The 21,530-nt window shown below is 38.0% G+C and overlaps 1 protein-coding gene across 1 annotated transcript in view; it reads left to right on the top strand.

The window, feature by feature from the left end:
- Scn11a (sodium voltage-gated channel alpha subunit 11) overlaps window positions 1-20,655 on the top strand; it is an 85,376-nt gene extending 64,721 nt beyond the window's left edge. The window contains exons 21-26 of the mRNA XM_046436944.1: window positions 89-352; window positions 514-567; window positions 5,416-5,557; window positions 11,074-11,174; window positions 15,954-16,224; window positions 19,175-20,655. Coding sequence (XP_046292900.1) covers window positions 89-352; window positions 514-567; window positions 5,416-5,557; window positions 11,074-11,174; window positions 15,954-16,224; window positions 19,175-20,202 — 1,860 coding nt within the window. The 3' untranslated portion in view covers window positions 20,203-20,655. The remainder of the gene's footprint in view (window positions 1-88; window positions 353-513; window positions 568-5,415; window positions 5,558-11,073; window positions 11,175-15,953; window positions 16,225-19,174) is intronic.
- The last annotated feature ends 875 nt before the right edge of the window (window positions 20,656-21,530 follow it).

Genomic DNA, 21,530 nt, shown 5'->3' with positions numbered 1-21,530 from the left:
CGCCCATCAGGCCCATCCTGAGGTGATCAAGTGATGGGTGAGGCCTACACATTTGTTTATATTCTTCTTTTGTTTTATTTTCCTTAAGGTGGTGGTCAATGCTCTCATAGGGGCCATTCCTGCCATTCTCAACGTTTTGCTTGTTTGCCTGATTTTCTGGCTCATATTTTGTATCCTGGGAGTAAACTTCTTTTCCGGACATTTTGGAAGATGTATTCGTGGAAAAGATAAAAGCAAATATCTTCCTAATGTTGAAAACCGAAGTCAGTGTAATGAGTGTAATGAGACTTGGGTCAACCTGGAAGTCAACTTTGACAATGTGGGGATCGCTTACCTTGCTCTGTTGCAAGTGGTAAGTGCTGTTGGTGGATTTTGTACCCGGAGAAAACTTGTAAGAACTGTAAATCATTTTTTTTATAAAAACCTAGGGACTCCATTTAAAATGATAGAATCAGCTGTGTCTGTTGATGGCAAGTCTGCAGTTGTATCCATGTTTCTTTGCTTCTGTTGCAGGCAACATATAAAGGCTGGCTGGACATCATGGAAGCAGCTGTTGATTCCAGAGGGGTGAGTTCCTGTTCCCCTATGTTCTAGAATGTCAGGGTCAAATGATGGATAGTCCAAAACTTCCTGCCTTAGACTTTCCACAGCCAGAGAGCTCTCTGCCTTGTTTTCCTTGGGACCAAATTACAAAATACCAGTCTGATAAAACGGTATTCTAATCATGTCCAATTTGTATCTGAAATCCCAGTATTCTCTAAAGTCCAGTCTTCCTTCTCCATGGTGAATAAGGGAAGACTGTTCATGTGAAGATGGAGCCAGAAGCAATATAATCATGGGATGTCTTGATTTTTCTCTAATCTCTTCAACAAATGAATGGAGAAGAAGAAACCAAATGTCAAAGACAACCTGACCGTCTTAGACTGTGAGAAAACTTTAAGATTGGGCTACATCTGAGTAAGAGAGGGCCTCCCAAGACTCCAGGTTCCCTGCAGACTAGAGGGGATTCTGGTGATTGCCGATTGTTGGATTCCAGTTAAAAAAAAAATAGTAGCCCAAAGCCACAGAGTAAGCAAATGGTTGAATCGAGAATGAAATCAATGGGGGAGGTGTGTATTTTTTTTTTCTTATCAGGCACATGTGTGTGCGTTGTTCTGTTTGGGGGTCTGCAGGGTGGATGCCTGATACATGGTAAGTGTTTAAATGTGTAAGAGGGCAGTGGCAGTGGAGATGGTATGAGTACTATAACAGACACGTTAAGGAATGCAAATTTGTCTTTATGGTCATTCTAGTTCTCATTATAAATTCACAGACTGTCATTATGAGTTCATAGATAGATAATGCATAGCAACAAATCTGAATTTGCTTTATTCTGAGTATGTTAATAAAATCCAGTTTCTGGAAAGGAAAAGCTAGTAGTAGAAACTTAAGTGTTTATGATAATTATACAATTATATTATACATATATACAATTTATACTATAGCATTTATGTTATATAAATATATATTATATATACAATATAATATTATAGTTATACTATGTAACAAAGGGCACATTCTAAAATATTGATGTATTCATTTCTTTTTTCCTTTCGAATACATGAACTTAACCTTAGTTTGTGTTGGGCATTCATTTGCCTTGAGGTGGAAGTGTGGGGTATGAAGGAAAGCTTCTGCAGATGTATGGCAGAAGAGGTGTGTGACTTACCAGGATGAATGCTGGAGGTGGGGTGGAAATGTGTGGAAGAGTGCCTATTGTGGTTCTGGTCTTAGTATGCACTACCTGTTGTATACTGACTGCTGCATTTTGACCCTTGTCTGCAAAATCACAAGGCATCCTACTGGTATTAAATATTGCAGTTTCAACTGGTAAATACCTGGGCCATTTTCCCCTATCAATTCTTCATGGTCTCACACAGACTCTCAGATTAAATAGTAATGACATGGAAAACAGTATTGAGGTTCCTCCAAAAAATAGAAATAAAACTTATATATGACTCCTTCTCATGGTTCCTGGCCTAAAAAACTACTCCTATCCTTTGCTACAAGGTCTACCATGGCAGGTCCATGACTATCAACTCCATATCTAAGCCACATGGGAACTGAGGGATTCAAGAAACCTCTCTCTACCTGATTATGCTTCCCCAGGCCCTTAGGTCAGCCTGCCTACCCAATATATCCCAGGTTTTCAAGAAGTAGTTTCCTCTCAGAAAAATACAGATTAAAGCAAGAACATCTTCTTTGCCTTCCACATTCCACTCAATTTATTGGACCCCATCTTCCTTCTCCAGACCAAAGAGAAAGAATCAGGACATACATCTTGAAGCTCTGATTATGTTTCTTTTTTTCCCCCCTCAATTTCCTCCTCTTGTCTAAACCATCCTCACATAAAACTTGTCTACTCTAAGACCTTGATATGGCCAAAGAGGGACATGAAGGAATGTAGATATTCTTATTTCTCAAGGCAATAACAACTTGCAAGCCTACTAGCCCATTGCATTATCTTATTTTAAATGTCAGATGCTGAACCTTAATTCTTTCTTCCCATTATATTATTTCTGTCCTAATGCCTGTTCTTTGTTGAAATAAATGAAAGCCTCAAGCCAACTGGGACAAAGGCCAAGTCTTTAAGGCATAAGAGAAAGGTATTTTTAATAACTGTCTCCATTACCTGAGGCTATATGAGGGGTGTTGAATAACAAATATAAATATACTTCAATGGCAATGGAGCTCTCAACAGTGCTAGCTATATCTTTGAATATGATCAGGAAGAAGAAAGAGAAATCTCATCATCCATCTAACATGCATGCATGAATCCAATGGCAACATGTGCAAACTATTCACCCAACAAGGGATCAATATCCAAAACATGTAAGGAACTAATCCAACTTAAAATGGCCAAATGACTTGAATAGACATTTCTCAAAAGAGGATATACAAATAGCCAACAAGTATATGGAAAAAATGCTCAACATTACCAATCATCAGAGGAATGCAGATCAAAAATCACAATGAGGTATCATCTCAATCCAGTTAGAGTAGCTATTGTCAAGACCAAAAACTTAACAAATGCTGCTAAGGATGCAAAGAAAGGAGAGCCTTCTTACAACAATGGTGGGGATGTAAAATAGTAATGACATGGAAAACAGTATTGAGGTTCCTCAAAAAAATAGAAATAAAACTTACATATGACTCAGCGACCTCACTAGTGGGTATATTTTCAAAGGGATTGAAATGAGCATGTTAAAGAGGCAGGTTCACTCCTGTTTATTGTAGCACTATTCAAAATAGCTAAGATATGGAACCAACCTAGGTGTCCACCAATAGATGAATGGATTGAGAAGGCATGGTATGTATACACAATGGAATATTACCCACCACATGAGTGAATAAAATCGTGTCACTTGCAATATTGATGAAACTGGCGGTGTTATCTTAAATGAAATGGCAGGCACCAAAAGCCAAGTATTGCATATTCTCACTTACATCTGGAAGCTAAAATGTTGATCTGACAGAAGTAGAGAGTAAATAATAGTTACCAGATTCTGAGAAGGCCCATACGGCTGGAGGAGAGAGGGTGATAAATGGCTACAGGAATACAGTTATATAGGAAGAATAACTCATGTTCTATAGCCTGGTTGCATGACTGAGGTTGACAGCAAATAATTGAATATTTTAAAATAGCCAGAAGAGAGGATTTTGAATGTTCTCAACACAAAGAAATGATAAATGTCTGAGGTTATAGATATGTCAATTACCCTGATCAGATCATTGCATATTATATATGTGTATTGAAATTATTATGTCAATTTAAAATATGTATTTCTATAATATTAAATATTTCTTTATATATAATATATATATTATATATATATATATATATATATATATATATATATATAATTTTTTAAAGTAATGTGAGACACTTGGATGAAAAGAATCTCAGATGCTTTTGGCTACTTCTTGAACTGGAAGAGCTGTAGCCAATTTTTGTCCCTTCTAGAGCTTGATTGTTCATTCATTCATTTATGTATTCATTCCATGTGTATGAGAACCTACATATTACGAGGTGTGCTAGGCACTAGGAATTCAGGAGTGAAGGAATGGAACCACACACAGAACCATGAGAAAGGCAGTGGTCTCTGTATGACAGATGCAGTAGCTCAATAAAGTTGGGCAGTTTAGTCATTTCTGCCTACAGTGTATGTGCCCCTTCTCTGGTGGTCTTTCCTCCAGTTTGGTTCCCTCTAAATACAAATATATATATAGACACTCAGGGAGAATTTCTTTTTAAAAAAATAACTTAAAAAGTATATTTTTTATTTCAATAAATCTAAGTAGGTTAAATTCCCACATAAAAGAATTCTTGGTTGGTTCATAAAGTAAATGTAAACACATAAAAAAACATAATTCAGAGAAGTTAAATGTAAACAAATTGATAAATATACACTAGGCAAATGTAAACCAAAAGAAAATTTGTGATCTTCATATAAAATGATATTTAGATACGTATCTTAGAATTGTATCAGCATACAAAGCACAATGAGAATGTATAGACCACACGGCAGAAGTTCATTTCAAGCCAAAATATAGGAGATAAAAATAAAAAGAAATTCAACTACTGGTGGAAAACTTGAAATGTATTGTCAATGTTAAAAAATGAGGAAGAAGAGCTGGAGTTGTGGCTCAGTAGTGGAGTGCTTGCCTAGCATGTGTGAGGCACAGGGCTCAATCCTTAGCACCACATAGAAGTAAATAAAGGTCCATTAACAACTAAAAAAAATATTTTTTAAAAAAGAGGAATATCTTTGAATTTCTTTCTTTCTTTTTTTCTATGGTGCTGGGGACTGAACCCAGGGCCTTGTGCATGCAAGGAAAGAACTCTACCAACTGAGCTAAATCCCCAGCCCAAAATCTTTTGACTTTTGAATTCATTCAAGTCTCTGCTGAAGACTGAAGCTTTAATTCATTTCTTCATATCCAGGTTCTATTCTCTTCTGTCTTACACTGGTGCCCTGAGAAGCTGAACTCTTTTTTAAAAATATATATATATATATATATTTTGTATTAGTTCATTTTGACATAATTATATAAGCATGGAATATAATTTGCAATGCCCAGGAGGCTTTCAAAAGACAAATGGGATCATTCCACACCTCTCTCACAATCCTCTAATGATTCTCCGTTGCTCAGAAGAAAAGCCTGAGCCTCCCCCACCCTGTATTCCTACCATGTGCACCATTCAAGCTAAGCAAGGGAAAGCAAAGTACCAGGGCCATCGGGAGGAGGTTAAGTGTGTGATGTTGCTGGTAAAAAGAAAAAAAAAATGCTTTGGTCTTGTAAGTAAAACAGCTAGGATGGTTTAATTTTTCTTAAATAATTGTTTTTTCTCTCATTAAAAAAAATCCCTAACAGGAAGAAAAACAGCCAGCATTTGAGGCAAAACCACTCATGTACCTTTACTTTGTTGTTTTTATCATCTTTGGGTCATTCTTCACTCTGAATCTCTTTATTGGTGTTATTATTGACAACTTCAACCAACAGCAGAAAAAGATAAGTATGCGGGTTATCCTGGCTTGGTAAATTCCATCTCAGTTCTGCCAACAGCTTTTCTTTTTAATTTTTAAAAATTCATTCTAATTAGTTATACATGACAGCAGAATGCATTTCGTTGTACACAAATGGAGCACAACTTTTCATTTCTCTGGTTGTACACAATGTAGAGTCGCACCGTTTGTGCAATCATACATGCACTTAGCGTAATGACGTCCTACCTAGATGCCCTTCAATAGAAGAATGGATAAAGAAACTGTGGTGTATATACACAATGGAATATTACTCAGCATTAAAAAACAATAAAATAATGGCATCTGCCAAGGGCTTTAATGGGACATGATTCTGATGTAGATGGTTGTGCAGAGAAGCCTCTATTATCTGCTTAAGAACAAAAAGCTTGTGCCTGAGAAGATCCTCTAGAATAAGACCAAAAGGGAATGGAAACATCTGGGTGTTATTAAGTCATTATTTTTATGTTTGTCTTATCTTTCAATGGACATTGTTGTTATTGAGATTAAATCTGATAATAATTGAATCTGAATAGAATAGCAATCACTAGGATTAGTATTTATGACCTAGAGTCATATTTTAATAACATTTCAAGTCTTTTTTTTTAAATCCATGATAAAAAGTATGAACTTTCCTCTTTCAGCAAACTTTTGTCCTGGTTCCCAACATCAGTCTCAGCAGATCTATTGAACCTACTTGGAAAGATCACTGAGGAAGAGGAAGAGCTAGAGAGGTCTTTCCCCATGCAATATAATGAACAGATGTTTATTTTTCTGATTCCAAAATCCACAGGAGCTTCATACTAAAAGTAGTAAATTAAGGAACATAAAAATAAAATATATATCACCTGAGAGCAATCACCTAATGGTAACCACTTGAGATAGTGACTCTTAACATTTTAGTATAATTTTCCCCAGTAATTTTCTAACTAAACATATAATTTCTTTTACTTAGTTGGAATTCCTTATATTTTTAATTTTGTAGTTTATGAGCTCATTAGTTATCATTCCTATGGCATAAAATATTTTTTGCTATAATTTTCAAGGCTGAATTATATTCCATACTATGGATAACAACAATCCTGATCAATGCTCTGTTTTGGGACATTTAGGTCATTATAAACTTCTTGTTCTTTTAAAAGCAATAATAAATATTCCTCTGGGTTTTTCATTATTTTCTCAAGATAAGTTCCAAGAATTAGAATATTTAAGGCTTTAAAGGTATCATCAAATTACCTCCCAGAAATGCTGTGGTAGCTAGCTAGCCTTCTCTTGAAGGATATGAGAATGAGTGGTTACTCACCATTCTGATGGGTATAATTTATAATCTTCTCTAGATTTATGAGGAAAGGGTTATCTCATTGTTTTATACTTGTGTGTTTGATCATTAGTGAGGTTACACATTTGTTACACATTCAAAGAATCTTCTGGTTTATCTTCTATGTTGAAGATGACATATTTTTCTTATACATTTTTAAATAGTAAGTCCACTTTGTGGCTTGCTTCTCAAATTTTTTGTAATGACATTTTGACTTATAGATACTTTAATGGAGTCCAACTGCTAAGTTTGTCCTTCCTGGTTCCCTTTTCTCACATTTATGAACAAAAGGCATTTCTCGATTCTGAAATCAAGTAGCTAAATATTCACCTGTGGTATTACTACTTTTATTTTTTTAAGCCTTTTTAAATTTTTTTTTACTGTTGAAATCTTGTCATTCATCCAAAATGTACCTTGGTACCAACTAGCCTTCTTAGCATCTGCTGGGAAAGTTATTTGCTATTGTGACACCAACTGTATTGCTTCTGCTACTCAGGAGTGTGGAAGCAATGAATTCATCTCTGTTATAGGCATCTTGATTGCAATCAATATCTGCAATTTGGATGCCAGTCCTTGTGATTTTAGATTTAAGCTCACATTAGAAGTGATTGTTTTGATCAATTCATAAAATCCTTTTGTTTTATCTTGTAGAAAGTCTCAAATATGCACAAGAGTATACTAGCACAACATTTATTGACTTAAGAACATCTACACCCTTACTCAATTCTGCTCCTGGATTTTTTTTTTAAGAGAGAGAGAGAGGAGAGGGAGGGAGGGGGGGGGGGAGAGAGAGAGAGAGAGAGAGAGAGAGAGAGAAATAATTTTTAAAAATATTTATTGTTTAGTTTTCGGTGGACACAACATCTTTATTTTATTTTTATGTGGTGCTGAGGATAGAACCCAGCACCCTGGGTATGCCAGGTGAGCGCGATACCGCTTGAGCCACATCCCCAGCCCCTGGATTTGTTTTATGGAGTAAAATGACAAGACATCACATCATTTCATTCATAAATATTTCAGAACACATTTCTTTTTTATGTCTATTTTTATTACAATTATCTACACATATTAATTGTACAGATTAATGGATTCTCTGATTTTCTATACATGCATGATGTTCATTAACATAACCACAATTCCATTATCACACCTAAAAAATTTATTCTTTGAATTCATCAAATACTCCATCTATGTTCAAATGCGTCTTTAAGATTCTTTTTTTTTTTTTAGAATTTTAGTATTTACTTTTTAGTTTTTGGCTGACACAACATCTTTGTTTGCATGTGGTGCTGAGGATCGAACCCGGGCCGCACGCATGCCAGGCGAGCGCGCTACCGCTTGAGCCACATCCCCAGCCCCGTCTTTAAGATTCTTTAATGATTTGTTTGTTTATTTTATTTATTCATTTCTATTAAAGTTGTGTTTTCAAATCAGGGTTCCAATGAGGTCCTCCCATCTGACAGTATTTTTTTTCTTTGATGTGACAAGATGTTCCAGGCTTAGGTTGTACCCTTTCTGTCCTTACCTAAAATCAGCCATTTCCCTAAGGAATGCTAGTTTTTCTTTTTTCCCATGCCCTCCCCCATTATGGATCAGCGTCCACTTATCAGAGAGAAATGGTTGTTGTTTGTTTGTTTTGCTTTTTGTTTTTTATGGAAAATGATGTCTCAAGACTGCAATCCAGAAAGTTCATTGTCATCATTTCTAGGTCTTTCTAGTGGATAGAGCTACTTCAAATTCAGGAATAGAAGGAAATATATGTGTAGAAATATGCATATAGACAATTCATATAACCTCTTATCACATCTTATCTCTCCTTTTCCACACTGAAAAATCTGGTTCTCAGAGCATAGGAGATGATGATAAATTTAAAATTACCACCATGACTCACTTTCTTTATCCCATAACACACCTGTGATTACTAAAAGATTTATTTCTGCCCATCATCCCCCAAGCAACCTGATTACCTTCTAGGTTAACTTCTAGGGCTATGTATCTTTGGTCTACACTCGGGGAGTAAATTCTAACCCCACACTTTGATCAAGAGAGGTCTGGAGTCTCAGAGTATCAGAAAAGGTGGTGTTTTACTCCTGGTCCAGACTGAGTTTTGTGGTGTCTTTCATTGCTAAGAGACAGAGGCTGTTTTATTCTTCACGCTGTCATTGGAAGCCACTGGAAAGGACCAGAGTCTTGCCAGGTCCTGTGGGCTTCCCTCTGTTCACATTAGCCCATGTTCTTTTTTTTGGGGGGGGGGGGATGGGCAATACTGGAGATTAAACTCAGGGACACTCCATCACTGAGCCACATCCCCAGCCCTATTTTGTAGTTTATTTAGAGACAAGATCTCACTGAGTTGCTTAGCACCTGGCTTTTTTGCTGAGTCTGGCTTTGAACCCACAATCCTCCTGTCTCAGCCTCCCAAACTGCTGGGATTACTGACGTGTGCCACTGCACCCAGATACCCATGGTCTTTTATTTTTTAATTAATTAATTAATTATAATTAGGTATATATGACAGCAGAACGCATTTTGATTCATTGCACACAATTGCAGCACAACGTTTCATTTCTCTGGTTGTACATGACATAGTGTTGCACCATATGTGCAGTCATACATGTAACTAGGATAACAATGTCCATCTCATTCCACCATCTTTCCTGCCCACATACCTCCTCCTTTTCCTTCCCTCCCCATTGCTCAAAGTTCCTCCATTTTTCCCATGCCCTCCCCCATTATGGATCAGCATCCACTTATCAGAGAGAAAATTTGGCCTTTGGTTTTTGGGGATTGGTTTACTTCACTTAGCACGATATTCTCCAACTCCAACAATTTACCTGTAAATGCCATGATTTTATTCTCTTTTAATGCTGAGTAATATTCCATTGTATATATAGACCACCGTTTCTTTATCCATCCATCTACTGAAGGGCGTCTAGGTTGGTTCCACAATTTAGCTATTATGAATTGAGCTGCTATAAACATTGACGTGGCTGTGTTACTACAGTATGCTGATTTTTAAGTCCTTTGGGTATAGACCGAGGAGTGGAATAGCTGGGTCAAATGGTGGTTCCATTCCAAGTTTTCTAAGGAATCTCCATACTGCTTTCCAGATTGGCTGCACCAATTTGCAGTCCCACCAGCAATGTATGAGTGTGCCTTTCCCCCCACATCCTCGCCAACAGTTATTATTGTTTGTATTTTTGAAAACTGCCATTCTGACTAGAGTGAGATGAAATCTTAGTTTTGATTTGCATTTCTCTGATTACTAGAGATGTTGAACATTTTTCCATGCTCTTTTTTGAATGTCCACCTTACATTCAAGAAAACCCAAGATTCTAATTTATAGAGATTAGCAAATGCTCTTAGGCCAACTCTGGCTTTAGAGCTACTCAACCGCTCTAATTTCTTTCTTTCTCAATTTTCAAAACCTGGATATTTTTTTCTGTGCAAGTTCAGCTATACATTTAAAAAGATTTCTGTTATATTTGATTCAGCATTTCTAGATATTTTGCTTCCAAAATTTCCAGAAATTAAAATCCTAGTCCATTTTTCTGTCTTTTTATTGTTGTTGTTGTTGTTCAGTGGTGAAAATAGCTTTAAAGGTCTATAATTTTTTTTTAAGAGTGGCTCTAAACAGAATTTATACAACTTTACAAGTAGTATTACATGTGCTTATTGTTTGGGAGAATCTTAATTGCCACTTTGCAGAGTTTTTTTGAAATTTTTTAAAAACTATTTTATTAGTTTACTTTTTTGCGTGGTGCTGAGGATTGAACCCAGTGCCTCACATGTGCTAGGCAAGCACTGTACCACTGAGCCACAATCCCAGCCCGACTTTGCAGGGTTTTTAATCTAAATTTTTGTTAGTTCCTATAATTGTTGCCATGTGGTAGAATTTATACAATCTGCAATACATGCAGTTTTTAATAGAGATTCTGGGAGAGGTTTGCAATTTGTAATCTCTGTTATAAAAAGTGAAATATGATTATAAAAGTTACTTTATTTCTCTCTTAAACAGTTTCTTTCCAGCTTTCCCCTCGAGTTCATCTTCTTTTGCTTCCCTTTGAAATTTTAGGAATTATTGATAAAAATGCAATGAAACTTTAAAATCGTGTCTAAAAATTCAGAATTTGATTAAAAAAAAAACCTGTTAGGGTAAAAAAATAACTCTCATCTTCTCCTTATACTTAGGTGGCCAAGACATTTTTATGACAGAAGAACAAAAGAAATATTACAGTGCAATGAAAAAATTAGGAACCAAGAAACCTCAAAAACCCATTCCAAGGCCTCTGGTGAGAGCAATCGAATGATTCTAAATATATAACCTAGATAAGAGATTGCGAGGAACTCAGTTTTCTGCAAAGCCATCCTGTAAACTTGTAAAATTTACATACTTATCTAAGAACTCAAGAAAACCCCAGATACATGCAAATCCTAAGGAAATTAGGTATTCATATTCATTAGAAACAGCCTGGGCAAGAAGTTCAATGTTCATTTTTAGTGACTGCACCACAGGTGCATAGCATTGACGCAAACTTTGCAACTCGTTTGAACTTAACCATTTAAAATGTACTTAAAACGTTCTTGACCAGTGTGTGTGAGGTTGCTTGTGTGAGGCTGAGGTCACACCTACTCACTTCCACTTTATAATGAACACTGTGTATCACGGATTCAGCGACTTTTTCTGTAAAGGGCTAGATAGCAACCACTTTAGGCTTTGATGGCCCTGTGGTCTCCAGCCAGACTACTGCATTCTACTCTTGTGGCAATAAATACAGCAATCATAGACAGTAAAGGACAAATGAATGTGGCTATTATTCATTCTGAGCTCATGGACAAAAAACAAAACAAAATAAAACAACAACAACAACAAAAAAAAAAAACCCAGCCTGGTTGGCTTTCACCACTGAGCCATAATTTGCTTACCTTTCTCTCTCTGAATCCTGCTTGGTCAGGTACTATGGGTCAATACAGCAGCAGCCCCTTTGTGCTTGCTCTGTGCATTGGATTAGAAAGTACAGGTTAAGCATCCCTAAATCCAGACCCTGAAATTGGAACATGCTCCAAAATACAGTGCTTTTTGATTAGCGATGAAAAATCCCACTTTTGACCTCACGTGATGGGTCACCGTCAAAATGTGGATGTACCGAAAATATTGTATAGAATTACCTTCAGGCTATGTGTAGAAGGCAAATATGAAACACAGATTAATTTGGGGGGGGCTACTGAGGATTAAACCCAGGTGGGCTTTACCACTCAGCTACATCTCCAGTCCTTACTTGTTTTTAAATTTTGAGACAGGGTCTCACTAAGTTGCTGAGGGCCTTGCTAAATTGCTGAGGTTGGCCTGAAACTTGCAATCCTTTTGCCTCAGCCTCCCCAGTCACTGGAATTACAGGCGTGACCCAGGATAAGTGAATTTTGTGTTTAGACTTGGGTCTCATCCTGGAGATATTTCATTATGTACATGCAAATACTCACAAATTCAAAGACATCCCAAATCCAAAACATTTCTTTTCCCAACCATTTTGGATAAGGGATACTCAACCTGCAAAATAGGGGGCACATTTGGTATCTCTGAGCAGTGAGTTGGAAAGCTTCTATGGCAGGGAGGGTCAATGGGGACTGAGAAATTGAGAGAAAAGGATTGGAAGGCAGGCTTGTGGCGAGTTTGGAGATTTTTTCATTTGAACATAAAACCTGAAATGGCCAAAGGTATTCACTGCTATTCCCAGAACTCAAAACAGCTGGTGTAAAGTGTATTCTCCTTAATTACTTTTTGAACGAAAGACTGTGTTTTAGGACATAAACAGAGTTCCACTAGGATTAAATATTTGTGTTACACTAAAAGTGTCTGTGAATTTCAGGGCCAAGTGTTTAGAATTTATCCTTTGCATAGTGAGGGAATTTTTGGCCACAGGTGAATGATATAATTGTATTTGGAGAGGTTTAATCTGTTAACAGTATGTGAAACTTCAGTGTAGCTCAATCACATCTGGCTTTAATAATCTTCATTATTAGACTCGTTTAGATGGTTTGTAAAACTCTTACGCTAAATACAAACAAATGAAACTATATCCAAAATAAACTTAAAATAGAAACTTAAAAAAATACCAATCTCAGGGCTGGGGCTGTAGCTCAGTGGCAGAGCATTTGCCTAGCATGTGTGAGGCATTGGCTTCCATCCTCAGCACCATATAAAAATAAAATAAATCAATAAAATAAAGGTATTTTTAAAAATACCAATCTCACTTTCTAGTACTCCTTTCACTTTGAAGTTCTTATTTGGACTTGAGCCAACAAAACAAGGACCCAGAGACTTTGTGTTTTCTTGTGCCTATTATACAACCACTGGCTTAAGACCAGTTGGTCCAGGGATTAGAATTCACTAATTCAAAGACTCACAAGACACTGCATGTTCCCCCATATTTATCAGTTTGTTTCAAGCAGTGCAGCACGCAGCCAAACAGAACTTCAGGCACAGATAAAGCTCCTTGACCCCTCCACTGCACAGGGCATGCGAGACATGAGACATCAACCTAAAGTAGTTTGTGGAGGACTTTCCTGCAGGAAAGCTGTCACCTTCTTTCCTTAACCATCTTCTATAGCATGTTTATCCAGGGGTAATCTGGAAGCAGGTGCCAAGTCCCAGGCCTCCCTGTGTAGCCACAACCCACAGTCAAGCCTTCAACGAATGGTTCTGATACAGTCTCTCCAGCTAATACTGCATATATATCTTAATATAAGTTAATGGATCTTAACTTGTGTCTTTCGGAGATCAGTGTGGCATGATGTAAACCCAATATTATGTTCCCAGATGTCCCTGAGCCCGAGATAAGACTTCAAGTCAACTCTTAACCTGTCATCTACAACTTCACTTCCATAGAGATTTTTTTTTTAAATCTCTAAAATCTAAACCTTATATTTTGACTTTGAGAAAAAAATCTGTAGCAATGACCCAGGGAAGAAAATACAATTGGTTTAGCCTGAGCATTGATGTATTTCATTTCTAGCAATAGAGGAAAGGATTTGGAGTCACTTCTGGTTTCTCTTGAAGCATCCCATCCCCACAATGTGACTTCATTACTTGGTTTGAAAATCAGTGCTGGTTGGCAGTGGTACACACCTGTAATCCCAGAGATTTAGGGGCTTGAGGCAGGAGGATCACAAATTTGAGGCCCAGCCTTAGCAACTTAGCAAGACCCTGTCTCAAAATAAAACATAAAAAGGGCTGGGGATGTGACTCAGTGGTAAAATGCCCCTGGGTTCAATACCTGTTACCCCCCCAAAATAAAATATAATAATAATAATAATAATAATTTTTAAGAGTCTGTATATTCTGAAGTCTGTATATTGATCATCTAAAACTTTAGTAGTTTATACCCCTAATATCTATTTGTCTAAATGTTAGATTTAACTCTAAAGCCAGTACTTAGCCCCCTCACATTTCTTCTTGCCCCTTGTTCTGCTTCCCTGAAGAGCACCCTTGAACATATCTCTTCTCCATCTCCTTACTGACATTCCACATGCATCCTTACCTAGGAAATGTGGTTGGATTTCCAGTGTCTCCTCAGGACTCCTTGATAAAATCCTAGGACTTCCAACACATGACCTACTTACATATAACATCCCTTCCATGTGGTCTGTACCCTTCTTCTTGTTGCCTTAAATGACATCAGTCACTTTCATGGTTTTGATTCGTATCAGTGTTGATGGCTATGGAACTCTCCATGTCTGCCTTCCAAATTTTGCATTTGAGCTCAAAACACACACCTCTGCCTGCTCCTGGCCCTTAGATGCCCCACTGACACCTCTAACTCAACATGCTCAGGACAGATCTCATCTCTTTCCCTCAAAAATTCCTCATTCTCTGGATGTTGAAATGAACTGACTAACCAGAAACAATAGCCTCTGCCTTGTCTGTCCCATAGTCTCTTTCATCCCAACACTCCGACCATTCCTGCCTCAACCTCCACATTAGCTTTAAACTTGCATGTGTTTTTTTTTTCCTACTGGTACCACCACAAACCTACATCATCTTTTGCTGTTTTACCATAACGGATCCCTGGGAGTTCTAATGATGCATTCTTAGGGATCCATGAGTTTGCTAAATAGAACAGTGTGTGCATTCTTTGATTCAATGATAATATAAAACAATCAAATATATACATGTATTGTAAAACAACCAACATATAGTCAAAAATGCCATCCAATCTCAGGTCTGAGTTTGTGTTTCAGAATAGTTTTGCACTCAGTAAAATACCAGGTAGTGTTTCGTGGCAGAAGAGTTAAAGAAAACAATGAAATATTCGAGGTTTGATTTTTTTTTTCTATATATGCAAACTAGAGTTAGAAATTGGACCAGAGCTGTCGGTTTATAGTCACATTAAGGGCAGTACACTGGCTACATAGAAGCCAATATACAAGCTGATCATCAATAATAATAGGAAGTAATCATTTATGTTTTTTCAGTTTGGGTAATTATTGGATTAGAACCCTATTTATCTACCCTATTCTAACAAGAATTAGAAAAGAATTGGCTGAACACAGAGTTTTGGTTAAGTTATAAAATTTCTTATTGTTCTGAACTGATAAACAGAAGTTTGGAGATGTTCGTTCCCATTTTGCCCAAGACACTTATGTAAGCAAATGTTCTCTGCATTAATATTGTTGAAGTAAAAATACCAAAACAGATGAAATATTGGAGATCAAGGTTCATCCTTTTATTATTAAATCCAACAGGAGCTGTTTTGCTTCAGTAAAACAACATCATCCATCACCTCAAAGTTATGTTGCTCCCAAGAATTTTTTATCTACGGTTTTTGCTTTAAAGTAGAACTAAAATTATAAGCTTAAAAACAGTTATCTAATTAAATTTAAATGAATTTAAGGCAACACTGGGGATCTATAAGAATATCTTGCCCTTTGGAAAGGTCTGTTTTTATTTCAAGGAACGGCCTACTTGTAAGAAAGAACAAATTGTTGTATTAACATGTTTTTTAAAATGTACATGATTTCATTCTTATGTCTCAAAATGACTCAATGATTTCTTCTTTTATTTTTCTCCTCAGAATAAATGTCAAGGTCTTGTGTTTGACCTGGTCACACACCAGGTCTTTGACATCTTCATCATGAGTCTCATTGTCCTAAACATGGTTGGCATGATGGCTGAATCATATGAACAATCCGAAGGCGTGACAGTTACCTTTGATAATATCAACATAGCCTTTGTGATCATCTTTACGATAGAGTGTCTCATCAAAATCTTTGCTTTGAGGCAATACTACTTCACCAATGGCTGGAATTTATTTGATTGTGTGGTCGTGGTTCTTTCTATTATTAGTAAGTAAAATCAGCAGCCAGAGAGGCTTTTAACTGAGAACTAGAAGTAAACCTGTAAACATTATAATTTGGAAGTATGTCCAAACTATCCAACAAAGCAACAAATTAGGCTTAATGCGGTGTCTGAAAAAAAAAAAAACAGACAGGTGTACTAATGCCATCTCTAAAGGGGAGTTGCTAGGAGATAGAGAGTAATTTCCATTCCTTTGATTGTCAGCACCAATGAAATAGGTTTTTTTCAATGGTGATGAACAAAATTAAGATGATTTAGAAATTCTTGTGGTGGTACCTGATTTATACAGGTAATTGAATCAAAATCGACCTTTACTGTGCAACCATGAACTCTAATGAGCCCTCCATGATTTAGAGGATTTGGCACTTAATGCTCATGTTTTTGTTTTGTTCAAAATGCACGCAGATGCTAGATCACAGTGATCAGATCATCTAACATTACTGGCCTTTCCCTCACTTCCTGTATGGGCCCATGGCCTATTCCAGACTGGGCTTCCAGGAGTGTCTGAGAGCAACAAGCAGTGCTTTCTCTTAATTCTGAATCCATGTTCACATCAATCCTAGGGTGAATGAACCATGCTTCTCTCAACTGTTTTGACCCTGCTCACCGATCCGTCCCAGACTACAAGCATATAAATTTCCCAAACCTAGGCAAGAAGAATGAAGGTTATTGCCATATACCTTTTTTCTTTCTTTTTTTTTGGTGCTGGGGATCATGTGCTCTACTACTTAGAGTTATACCCCCCACCCCCACCCCCAGCCCTTGCCAGACATCTTTTCATAAAACACGCACAACTTTGAAATTAAATTCTTCATAGCTAACTCATTGGCATTTACTCTTGGATTTTGAAGCCTGGTTTTAACTAAACCATGGTCTAACGCTTTTTATAATTATGTAAAACTTGTCCAGGGGCCCTTTTCCTAGTTCAACAAGCAACAAAAACAAGGAAAACTGATTTCACAAGTGGATGTTTTCATGCAATCTCAGAAATGATGCATCAAACAGATAGGATGGAGCAAAATATTTTGGTTCCTGTTGCTACTGCAGCAACACAGCCATGCCAGAGAGAAAAAAAAGAAAGAAAGAAAAAAAAAGTGTTGCCTTCTCTAGTCTGCTCTGGTTTCTAAGCCATAAGGTTCTTGTAGGTAAAGTTTATAGCTAAATAGACCTTTAATCTTTATTAGTCAATTCCAATCACAAGTCCTGGTGAAATTGGAAGCAGCAATAAAAGCTAGAAGAAAATGGTGTTAGGACAGGTCTGGGTCAGCCCTCTGGAAGCTCAGAGTCCTTCCTCTGATGGGCAAAGAAGCTCGTTCACTCCACAGCTCCTTCTGGGTGGTGCCTGGCATTGTACAGTTCCTGGAAATATCTCTGACATCTGTCCTTTGGACAGCTGCTAGACAATTGCAGTTACATGTGTCAAATAGCATTTTGTTCCAGTGAATGAGAAAATTCACCCCTTAAGCCAAATCCTACTTACCAGTGTGGGCGGAACTTAATGTGCCTTTGCCAGTTCATCTGCCATTCAACACTTAGTCTCAACACATTCCCAAGCTCCTTCCTAAGCTTGTATAGTAAAACAAAACCAGAGCAAGTTGAGTGAGTCTTTCTCTAGGAGTTAGCAATCCAAGTGAGGAATTAAAGCATACTTGTCTTAAAGTATCAGAAAAAACTAGGGACCAATAACATGCTACACAAAAAACACCCTAAGTTCAGAGAAAGGACAGATAACTGTGGACCTGATTAATCAAAGTCATGTCTATGCAGAAGACAGGCCTTTTTAAAGGATGGATGTTGCTGAATTGGCACTTAATAAATTTCACTTGTTGCCAGGGTCAACTTCCCAGTTAACATATGAATTAAATTTCTTTTTTTTTTTAATATTTATTTTTTAGTTTTCGGCGGACACAACATCTTTGTTTGTATGTGGTGCTGAGGATCGGACCTGGGCCGCACGCATGCCAGGCGAGCGCGCTACCGCTTGAGCCACATCCCCAGCCCCATGAATTAAATTTCTTTGGCACAATGGGGCAGTTAGTGAAGGATATCATCAACTAGTTCTCTTTAGTCATTAGGTGATGGCAGAACCATTTTCACTGCCCATGACCCCTAATGACCTTAGAGCACCCTCAAAGCAAGAACAAGGCCATGCCTACACAAGGCAAGCATGTTCCAGCCATTCTACAATATTTGGGCCAAAATGTGACTGCTTTCACCCCTGTATCACTTGCCTGGAGAGCAGGCAATAAGAGAACAAGGGTGACATTTTAGGCCAAATATTCAGATGTTTGCACAAAGCTCTGCTTGAAGTGCGATTTCTGGGGTGTCCACCACAACAGAGAAAATATCTCCCAATTTCATGCCTCAAATTTTGTGGGCTCAGCCCTCAGGAATCCTTGGAGGAGCTTAATGACAAATGTGAGCAATCCACGAGGCAGCCTTAGCCTAAGATGAGCATCCCAATGCCACTGTCTCCCTCTGGCCCTCCGCACGCCTGTAGCAAGGCTATATTTGAATTTCTCTAAATAAACAAGAACCTGTCCCTGTTAAGGAACTTTGAGGTTATTAGGGGTTCCACAATATTCCCTGGTTGCTATGACTCAAGCCAGTCTCCAGTAGTAGAAATTTCTCCTTGACTCTGAAAGACTCCAAGTATATATAGTTTATCCTTTTTGCATTTTTATATTCAATAAATGAGGAAAATGATTTCATTTGCTGCTCTAAGAGTGGGCTTTAAAAATCCAATGTAGATAATGTTCATTAGGTGAGATAATTCCCAAAGTAGCCTTTCATAAATTAGATTCTTTTCTTTGTATGTCCAGGATATTTTATATAACTGACCCCATTGAAAGTGCTATGTAAAATTATATGGTCCTTAGAAATGATTCCCCATGTTAAAGATCAGGTGGAAATTCACTGGCTTTTCTCTTTCTCCAGGTACAATGGTCTCTGCCTTGGAAAATCAGGAGCACATTCCTTTTCCACCAACACTCTTCAGAATCGTGCGCCTGGCTCGGATTGGGCGCATCCTGAGACTTGTCCGGGCGGCGCGAGGAATCAGGACCCTCCTATTTGCTCTGATGATGTCCCTTCCCTCTCTGTTCAACATCGGTCTTCTACTCTTTCTGGTCATGTTTATTTATGCCATTTTAGGTATGAAATTTTTTTCCGAAGTGAGGAAAGGCGCTGGGATCGATGACATATTCAACTTCAAAACTTTCGAAGGCAGCATGCTCTGTCTCTTCCAGATAACCACATCAGCAGGCTGGGACTCCCTCCTCAACCCCATGCTGAATTCAGGAGAGTCAGGCAACTCCTCAGCCAACAGTCACCTCCCAGCTGTAGCCACCGCCTACTTTGTTAGTTACATCATCATCTCCTTCCTCATCGTGGTCAACATGTATATCGCTGTGATTTTAGAGAACTTCAATACAGCCACGGAAGAAAGTGAGGACCCTCTGGGGGAAGATGATTTTGAAATATTCTATGAAGTCTGGGAAAAGTTTGACCCTGAAGCCACACAGTTTATTGACTACTCTGCCCTTTCTGACTTTGCCGATGCCCTGCCTGAGCCTTTGCGTGTGGCCAAGCCAAATAAATTCCAGTTCCTTGTCATGGACTTGCCCATGGTGAGTGGGGATCGTCTCCACTGCATGGATATTCTCTTTGCCTTCACCACTAGGGTCCTTGGTGACTCCACTGGCCTGGATACCATGAAAGCTATGATGGAGGAAAAGTTCATGGAAGCCAACCCCTTCAGGAAGTTATATGAACCCATAGTCACTACCACCAAGAGAAAGGAAGAGGAAAGAGGTGCTGCTATCATTCAAAAGGCCTTTCGGAGGTACATGATGAAGATGACCAAGTGTGCCTTGGAAGACAGGCCTCCTGCGTCATTCCAGACACTTTGCAACGGAGACTTGTCAAGCTCTGAGGGAGCCAAGGGCAAAGTGCACTATGACTGAGCCTCTCACCTCACCCCTACCTCACAGCCTCACAGTCCTGCCTCCAGCCTTAGCTCAGAGGTCTGCAGCTCGGTGTAGGAACAAGCCGTGAACTCATTGAATGAGCCATTCTATTTTGGTTTTTGGACCGAAAGAAGTGATAGTTCAGTATTCATTTAAAATGATTCTTGCAGAGGTATAAGATAAGGCTGCCTTAACTGTTTACTGCTGGTACTATTTTAGTAAGGAACAAGACACAAGATAGGGCTGCAGAGGATATCCTCACTAAAGTTAGGATTGAAACACTGTTCGACTGACATAAAAACAAAAGAATAAAACAAACAAAAATCATGTTAAAATTTTAAATTGTGTCCCCATATGTTTCTAGGTATAATACCTTTGCTGAATGATTTTCCAATGAGAGTATGTAGTTTAACCACATAGAGCTCTTTTATGTGCTAAGTGAAAAATAAAAACCTGCCAATAAATGAATTGCTTATCACAGATTTTTTTTTTTTTTTGGCCAACATTAAGTATTTGGGGGTGTATCTCAAACCTAAAAGCACAATCTTGACTTGTCAGTTACCAAGCTGTCTTTTTGCAAGCTGCAATCTCTGTTATATATACTTATCAAGTAAATAAATAAATGAGACTTTTCCATTTGTGCTTCATTGAGATAGTACACTAATATTTCCTTCTTGTTTGGTGGCTGCCTATGCGGTGGCTTAATGTGGGTCTTTGCTTGGAATTAAAGCTGGTGCCAGCAGTCTGTCTGATAAGTGTTTAACAATGAGCTCTTCAGGGGGAAAAAAACCATTGCATTATAGCATTCACTGATTTCTGTGATGTGAATACTCCCATCATGGCTGATTTCAAGCTAACAACATGTTGGGAAAAGATGCCCATAATAAATTTTGGAGAGGTGGCCTGAGCTGGCTTCAGTATACCATTAGCCAGAATTAATAAGGAAATCCTGGTTATAACATCTGCAGTGAGTGCCTTGGACAGAGGGAGCATTTTAAAGCAATATCTGGGCTACAGGATGGGGGACCATAAGACATACTGGTTAGCCAGCAATCTTAGACATCAGATGAGCCCTCCACTCAGTTCTGGCTGAATGTCATCATGAAATGTGACATTCAAAGCAAAACTCAGACTTACCAGAAGGACTTGGCAGCCCAGGACTTCCACAAATACTAGAGATGCTCAGAAGTCAAAAGAGGCACTAGGTTTTCAGCCTTCCAAGTGCCCAGACTGGGTACAAATAAACTGCATTGTAATATTCTAGGTGCAGAGGGAAAACTCTAGGTGTAGCCCTGGAATCTGTACTCAGCCAGGTGGGAAGAGTC

Source organism: Marmota monax, unplaced genomic scaffold, assembly GCF_021218885.2.
Source record: "Marmota monax isolate L192 unplaced genomic scaffold, Marmota_monax_Labrador192_F-V1.1 WCK01_AAM20220418_F8-fsc00021, whole genome shotgun sequence".
NCBI classification, from domain to species: Eukaryota; Metazoa; Chordata; class Mammalia; order Rodentia; family Sciuridae; genus Marmota; species Marmota monax.
Note: the sequence above shows the minus strand (reverse complement) of the source record. Positions and strands in the feature narration are given on the sequence as shown.